Raw genomic sequence first — 8573 nt, forward strand, 5'->3', positions numbered from 1 at the left:
TGATTAATTCTAACTAAATGATAAAAACAAAATTTCTTGAAGAAAGTCCACACTGCAGCAACATTTTTGCAAAATTTCAACGATTTTCGAGCCAAACTTGAACCTTTGAAAAACTGAAGTAATGGCGCTTTTTCAAAAATCCCTCACAGTCCGTTTCCATCCTCGCCATCGTTAGCCATCCTCACTTCCTAATGGGTTCTAATCATTTGTCGAGTACTGCTCTACAAAATAAAACCATTATTGTTCAGCTTCCAATGATCGAGATATGTTTTAATTTGAGATTTCCAAATCATGCTAAAAATGGTGACAGTGTCCCTATAAGCCCTGGGTTCATACAACTTCTTAAGGGGTTTCCGGTGGACCTATAAACAGGGGGTAGTATAAGGGCGGAGGGGGCGGCTTATAAGAGGTTTAAAAACATTTTGAAATAAGCCGGTGAAACCAACATCCAGCAGCATAAAAGGATGATAAACAAATATGCAAAGCACTTAGGTCCTTATATGAAACTTCCTCGTGATGGCAAATACAGGCCTATAACCGCTGAACGTACTACCGACGTTTTACTGTATACATCTCTAAGTTCAGTAACAAACAAGTCAATTAGGAAATTGAATATTACCATTTAGTAATTCGCGACATGTAATTTCTCTTTCCAACATGGGTACGTTTGTCTAGAGGACAGTAAGGAGAATTTATATGATCATCAACTTGGGGATCCTTCCAGTGGTGATGTTTTCCTGAACAAATCCTATGAAGGAACTGCCTAAGGACAATAAAAACTTGCACGCACTGAGAACATAGACACATGAAAAAAAAAAAAATTTCACAGAGACCGCTGAGCGTCAACAGAAAGTTTAATGATCTCATGAGGGAAACTACAAGCTACATTTTTGATCATTTTTTGTTTAAGTTAGTTAACTTTCAGTTCAATCTTCGGGGTCAAACTCAACGGGACCATTCATGAACACACCTGTACCTGACCTGTTGGAAAATGAAACTTGTTTAGTCATACTAAATCTGAGAAAGTTGAGAAAGAGGGTAATGGAAGGACTCTTGTACATAAGGATGCTGTACCGCAAGCTGAGTCCGCGAGGCGTAACAGTGCAACTGAAGTCAGATTCCCTATAATTCTGTTTAATTTTCCTCTGAGTTTTAAATAATTCATTATAAAAATAGCAGATATTTCACTTGTTTGCACTAAAAAGAAAACTATTCAAGTTCATGTACAAACAGCAGACTGCAAGTAAGTAAGTAAGTAAATAAGTAAGTAAGTAAGTAAGTAAGTAAGTAAGTAAGTAAGTAAGTAAGTAAGTAAGTAAGTAAGTAAGTAAGTAAGTAAAAACTTTATTAATGTGTCAATGTATTTAGTTTTCACAACTAATTGGGGACACAACAAGAAGGTTTGATCGAATCTTGTCTCTCGCAGGATTCGTGATGTACAAAATTACTGGGGTCTAATTGACATGATTATACCCAATCTCGGCACAATTTCCTAAGCGCAACAAACAACAAAAGGCTTTAGTTTGGATTTGTGAAGACGAATTTGACTCACTACAATGGGCCATTTCTTGATACGTGTTAGCAGGAAAGACTGAAGCGACTCCGGCTGTTAGGAGAGCAACATGATCAGTACGTTGGACAAAACTGTTCTGGATCGACGTTTTACAAGAAAATAAACCAAAACAAGCAAAGTAACGCAAATAGTTTTGCGTTAGTTTGTGAACCGCTTTATTAAATTCCACACATGAAAGTTACTTTCATATAGATCAGGCAATGAAGACTTGCGTTTCAGCGTATCCACATTTGCTAACTGAATCACAAGCCCTCCGGCTCCACCGTCCCTGATTTTCTCGCAATTTAATTCTTGCACACCAGCATGAAATAACTTTGTTTGGTTTGCCTTTGAGGGTAGTATTACAACTTCAATCAGTCTTTCCCTATTAAAACCGCTGATGTATCACAGGATTATAATGCTGCTTAGATGAATTATTGCACCGTAAGAATATAAATGTACGTCGTTTCACTGAATGATTCTCACCTCTAGATACTTTCTGGTGCCAACACAAGGATCACCAAACTGGCCGTTTGTTGCCTCCAAAACGCATTCTTGCTTTCCGTCGCAATTATGTGTCACTTTAGCCTGCGATACAGCAGCTCCGCAGTTTGTGGTTTTTACCGGGCCGGGACAGATATGTCCCCCAGTCAAACGACCATAGTTTGCGGACACGATGTGAAGTTTCTGCGGAGCTTTGCAATGAATTGTTTGTTTGGCGCCTTCGCAAACTCTCACCAGCCAGCCATCATCAAAGAGTTCTGTTTTATGAACGCACTCATACTTTACCTGTGGATTGGTAACGCATCTACACTCAGCTTGATTAAGGAAATTTGTTTAAGAGTATAGGCTTTTGTTTTGGGACTCACTCAGGCGCGAGCTCCTCCTTAGATAAGCCTGTTAGTAAGCAAGCAAGTTATGAAAACAAAGTTATGAATGCATATATGAACTTATATCTGCTTTTATATGAACTTATATGAAGTTATATCCGCCTTTAGTTACTAATATTCTTTACAATTGCAATATCCTATATTTCGTAAACAGTTTAGGTAGGAACTTGCCACTAGGAATCAAGATATAAACTATCTTCTCTTTCAGTCCCCTTTGAAGGAATATAACGTTGAGCCCACCTCAAAATATTTAAAGGTCCCAACGCACGGGTCTCCAAAGGCCGAGTTCTTAGCGTGCAGAGTGCAGCGGGGCTGTCCCTGGCACTCAAACCTAGCCACCCTCATTGAGGTCCCAGCATGGCAGTTCGTGTCTTTGTTCAGTATATGACTACACATGTCCTGCTTTGTGCGTCCATACGATGCACTCAGAATATTGATCTCCTCTGTATCACGGCAGGTTATTGTCATCACTTGGTGCTCACAAACCCGACTTTCTTTCTCTAAAAATGAATAAATAATAAATAGCTAAATGAAGCTACTTTATAAGGTAAGGTAAGGTAAGGTAAGTTAAGGTAAGGTAAGGTAAGGTAAGGTAAGGCAAGGTATGGTAAGGTAAGGTAAGGTAAGGTAAGGTAAGTTAAGGTAAGGTAAGGTAAGGTAAGGCAAGGTATGGTAAGGTAAGGTAAGGTAAGGTAAGGTAAGGTAAGGTAAGGTAAGGTAAGGTAAGGTAAGGTAAGGTAAGGTAAGGTAAGGTAAGGTAAGGTAAGGTAAGGTAAGGTAAGGTAAGGTAAGCTAAGGCAAGGTATGGTAAGGTAAGGTAAGTTAAGGTAAGGTAAGGTAAGGTAAGGTAAGGTAAGGTAAGGTAAGGTAAGGTAAGGTAAGGTAAGGTAAGGTAAGGTAAGGTAAGGTAAATTTATTTAGAGTCGTAAACGTAGGGAGTGGTTGCCCAATCTCCCGAGCCGAGGGCTCGTGATAAAAACGCATGACTATTTTTCAAAATTGCCTGTAAAGGTAAGGTAAGGTCTGCGAGCCAAGTGGCTCATCAGGCGGGAACGTATCCCGGTTTGAGTAGCATGAAGGGAGTAGTTCTACTTGCCCCTGGATGGCGGATGCTAGTCCATCGCAGGGTTACTCGCCAGCAGAAAAGTTCACCGGTACCTATTTATACACCTGGGTGGATGGAGAGAGGCAATGTGGGAGTAAAGTGTGTAGCTCCAGAACACAACACACTGTCCCCGGCCAGGGCTCGAACCCGGACCGCTCGCTCCAGGGTCGAGCGCGCTAACCATGAGGCCACCGCGCCTCCCACCATTATTGCCCGTGTGTAGACAATTGTCCAACCCGGGAGAGATAGTAGTAACCTGTATGAGCTATATAGGCTTGTGGCGAACTAAAAAGTATGGACTTTGAACTGTTTTGGTCTGAAAATAGCTCGCAAAGTTTGCCATTTTGATATGAAAATGGGAATTGGCTTGCTTTCTGCCCTGAAATTAGGTGTGGTTTTCAACGAAACTGCAAAAGGTTTCTATCTCTTTTTATTGGCTCATTTTGTCCCCAAGCCAGAAAGGGAGAAGACGTTTGAGTAACCTAATCATAATACGTATTGCCTAGGACTGTAATCAATCGGTATACCATTTAACCAGATAATTTTACTTGCTGCTGCTGCTGGGGCATAAGAAAGACAATAGAACGTTTCGCTGGTTGAGCTTCAGTTGTAATAACAGCAGGAAAGCTTGTAGCTCTATTTATATTTTTTTATCACTAGTTTGTATGGGTAAGCAGGCAAGCCGCTGGTGCCCTTTTAATTTGGAATCTAGCCAACATAACAATGCTAAAAACTGTTTTCCAAGCATTCTGACCTCGGCCCTATATATGAGAGGATAAATCACAGAGCTACTAAATTGAAACCGAGGTGAACAAAGTAAATTGGGTGAGAAAACGGTGTTTACCTGCGCTAACAAATGCCACTGCGAGGAAACAAAAAGCCAATAGATGTAGCATCATCGTTTGTAACTTGAATCTGTAATATCTGTAACTGTAACAGAAATCAGCAGTCGCATAAGGACTTCATCTGACCCCCTCCTTGTTCTCAGAAGAATCCTCATGTTCCCATTTTCTTCAGATACGTATTCCCTGATCACCGCTGATAAAACTGTTTGAAAACTTTTTCCCCTTTTCTCCAAATAGGTCGCTCTGTTTTCCGCTACCCCGAAGAGGACGCCCTTGTCTTTTTGCTTCGTGAAATAGCGTCCTTGCTTACGCTGTTTCTGTAAAATAAAGCCCTTTACTCGAGTGAAAATAAATCAATTCGATTCGACATTCTAAGACAATAAAGATGTGTGCTCTCCCTTACCTGAAAATAGAATGTCGAATTAATACATAAAACGAAGACTCTCCCTGAATAAGTGGAAATGTTGCGTTGTCTCTAAATAAGTTGAAATGTTGTAAGAGGCTTTGGTCTCCTCACGGACTGATACTTACTTTTTGATACTGATTTTTTCTACTTGGGCGGCTTCAACCGATGTGGGTTTTCACCTTTGTCTACGATAGAATTTTAATTTGAGCCTTCAAACTGGCTTACTGCAGCTCTCTCTCCCTGTTTGCAACTAACATTTTCAATGACCTAGCAACTGGTATCGATTTTCAATATCACAGTATTCTTTCTTGTTCGGCTTATTCTTTCATACAGCGTAAAAGTAGATTATTGTGACAATAATTCTTACCTTTTTCGTGTAACAATGGAACAAGCAACCAAATCAGTTGTGATGAGAAGAAACTTATATTCGTCTTTTTTAAGACCTCTTTGGAGAATGTTTGTTGTAAAAATGTGTTCATTATTAATTTGTGCTACCCCACAAATATTTGTCGAATTTATTTTTTCTATAATTAAATTAAATATTTCTCAGAATGATTATCTCAATAACAAAATATGAGTAGCAGGATTTTTCCTCACGCTTTTGTGACTAAATACAGTTATTTAACTAAAACGAAATAAGGAGGTATGAGACACTGATTCAAGCCGTGTTTGGTCTTGTTCGTCACTGTAGATATGATTAAATTAAACAAATAAGAGCACGGAGAACCCATGTTTTCATTTTATTCTGCATATTGAATACAGTTTGTTTGACAAACACAACGCACCCACATCTCGTTTAGTTATATTATTAAATGATTTGATTAATACAATATAAATAATGGGATTCCTTCAGCGTTTAACTTTGCATATTTTTCTTTTGCTTTTTTATCTTAATTATTTTGGAGCGTATCTGTAAACTAGCTTACAGCCGTTGAATCAAGGCAAAACACTCCCTTGGTTAAAGCTGGGATACAATCTTAATTATTTTGGGGTATATCTGTAATAATGAGTATTTTGCATCCAATACTGAGGTGCAATTGCTACTTTTATTATGTGCTATCAGTAAATGATTTGACAAACCGGCAAAACATAACCAACGAGATCCTCGTTTGGTGTTTTATTTTATTTCTTTTTTCTTTTAATTTTCATCGTTATTATTTCATGGCTTACCTGTAAACATGTATAAGCTTGTATCTGATACAGCTTAAGGAATCACCCTTACGTTTAATAAAGGATTAATTTAATTAACGGATTGATATTGAATATTATTGAATATCTTTAAGAAAACAATGAAACACTTTTGTTATATGTTTAATTAGCAAAGTGTAAACAACGAGATGCTGGTTTATTACTTTGTTCATTAAAATTTAAACGATAAGTTACTCGGCGTTTTGTAACATACAGTGTAAACACGCGTGTCTCGAAGAAGCCAGCTTTTTCGATGCCCTACACAAGAGTGGCGCGGTTGCTAATGCAACCCGGCCGGGTTACATAAGTGACACGTTTATGGTTTTGTTATGCGTATTAAGGGACAACATGACGGCGATTTTGCTGTATTTACGGTCAAACCAATGCTAACGATTACAACCGAGTACCTTCACACGAATAAGAAACTTCTCCTAAAACAACAAGATAAAGAGAGAATAAATTGCAATTTGCGTTTTAGTGATATTTCCGTGATACTGATGACCAGAGACTGTGAAAAAAATCCACGAGACTCCTTCAATTTGACATCACAACCTTATGAAAATGTCCTTTTCGTAACTTAGAACTCACTTAAATTTAGATTTTAACAAAACTAGATCATTTTTATAAGTTTTCTTTTGATGGAAAAATAGATATTTCACTTTCTGAGTTTTATTTTGGTGGTCATGCTTGCGACAGAGCTCACAATTTAATTGTGATTAGATAGTATGTTGAAATGAACTTATAAACAGCTTCTTGATCTTCGCAAACGATTTCAAATTATTTGTATTTTTCAATTCTAGCTGCAGCGACGTCTCCCTTTAACCTATCCGGTTCTTATTTTTCTAATTGTTATTCCCTCCAGATATTGGAAATCGACTGACAGACAAATCTAGCCCACTTCTTTCGCTGATTGCGTGTTGACGGGACGCACGGGGCTTCTACTGTAAGTACCGCAGAGAAATGGTAGGAAATTTTCCTAGCATTTCTTACATACTCGTCTTGCGGCCAGGGAAGGCGTCATAATCTGTTTCAGTGACAAGCCGATGATATTAAATAAAAAATAAAACAGAAAGGGCCGATGAAATATGAGAGAAGCTTTAAAATGTAGTCACGATATTAACAGTGCTTTAAAAGTAAATATAGTGCGTTCGAGTCATTCCCCACGCTTTCAAATGATAGCGGACTCCACCGACGCCAATAATCTGGAACAAAACAAAGTCATTATATATCGGATCACGTCTAAACACACGCGAAGAAAGACTTGGGCAGGAAAAAAACGTGAGCGGACAAAACCGGGGAATGCCGATAAATCAAGTAATCCCGCAATGATGAACGAATTACACAACATGAACCTTCCTCTGCTTCTCCCCCTGAACCAAGTTGAGATCTACAAACTGAACTTAAAGATACCAAAGTGCCTACGAATGGATGTTGAGCGCGGCGAGCAGACGTAAATGTCTTGTTTACCCAATGAAAGCCATCGCAATAAACTCTGAGCTTGCATCGAGATGCTTGTCCGGGCGTAAAGGAGCGTTTGATTAATCAATCTAAAACAGATCTTAAGGAATAAAACCCAGATGATCTGGAATACTTGTCTGAGTATGTCGTTGGCAGTGGGAGCCACGTGCAGTATTATCATGCTCGGAAATTGAAGTTATTGTGTAGAAAATATCGTACAATTACACAGCCGATGGCAAAAAACAAAAAAAATAAAAATAAAAAGCGCGAGGAGAAACTTAGTACACAGCATACATCTCATTAATCTTCTACATATACCTACACAACAATACATCTCATTAATCCCCCACATATACGTACACAGCCTACATCTCATTAATCCCCCACATATACGTACACAGCCTACATCTCATTTATCCCTCACATATAGCTACGCAGCTTACATCTCATTAATCACCCACATATACCATTTCAGTTTACATCTCATTAATCCCCCACATATACACCGAATGCAAATATGGCGGACCACTCGGTCGGCGCCCGGGACGAGTCGCATGCAAGCGAGGCTAGTCAGGCTTTGATATTTTGCTTCGACAATGCTTCCCCAGAAAAGTCTTGCTTCGTCGTCTATCTAGTCTGTTTTATTTAGCTGTGGCTACGAGCTGCTGCGTTTCTGAACGCCACGAGAAGGGATATATCGTTTGTATCCAGTGAATGCTTTCAGCCAAATGAGAACGACTTGTAGCTAAATGCGGTCACTTACACATTTCCTAAGATCTTCCAGCCTGAACGAACAAACTTTAGCAGTTCCTCCGACGATCGTGAACTTCTTACTTCGTCTGTTTTCCCTGAGAGGCGACCGCGGAAACGAAAAAACGAAACACTTTCTCTGCTGTGGAAGATTTCAATTCCTTCTGGTGGCATTTAGGAACACAACAAGTTATAAGGAGGGCGAAACAAAAACAGACCAGATCGACGACGAAGCAAGACTTTTCTGGGAAGCATTGTCAAAACACAACATCAAAGACTGACTAGCCTCGCTTATATGCGACTCGTCCCGGGCGCCAACCGAGCGGTCCGGCATATTTGCATTCGGTGTATACCAACATAGCCTACAGCTCATTAATCC

The 8573-nt window shown here is 39.3% G+C and overlaps 1 protein-coding gene across 4 annotated transcripts; it reads right to left on the reverse strand.

Annotated features, from left to right (window-relative positions):
- Positions 1–836: 836 nt before the first annotated feature.
- LOC110059470 (L-rhamnose-binding lectin CSL3-like) lies at positions 837–8009 on the reverse strand. 4 transcript variants are annotated; one of them, XM_089282959.1, is made up of 5 exons: positions 4796–8009; positions 4392–4477; positions 2683–2942; positions 2039–2341; positions 837–981 (listed from the first exon to the last, which is right to left on the reverse strand). In XM_089282959.1, the coding sequence occupies exons 2-5, from the start codon at positions 4444–4446 to the stop codon at positions 946–948; spliced, it is 654 nt and encodes a 217-aa protein (XP_089139085.1). In that variant the 5' UTR covers positions 4447–4477; positions 4796–8009; the 3' UTR covers positions 837–945. The 4 variants fall into 4 exon arrangements, with proteins under 4 accessions (XP_089139085.1, XP_020621821.2, XP_089139084.1 ...); XM_020766162.2 differs by having other exon boundaries at positions 5166–6616; XM_089282958.1 differs by having other exon boundaries at positions 4392–4709; positions 5166–6616.
- Between the last annotated feature and the right edge of the window lie 564 nt (positions 8010–8573).

This window comes from Orbicella faveolata, unplaced genomic scaffold (genome assembly GCF_042242905.1).
Source record: "Orbicella faveolata isolate gen_17 unplaced genomic scaffold, um_ofav_v1 contig_12, whole genome shotgun sequence".
In the NCBI taxonomy this organism is placed as follows: Eukaryota; Metazoa; Cnidaria; class Anthozoa; order Scleractinia; family Merulinidae; genus Orbicella; species Orbicella faveolata.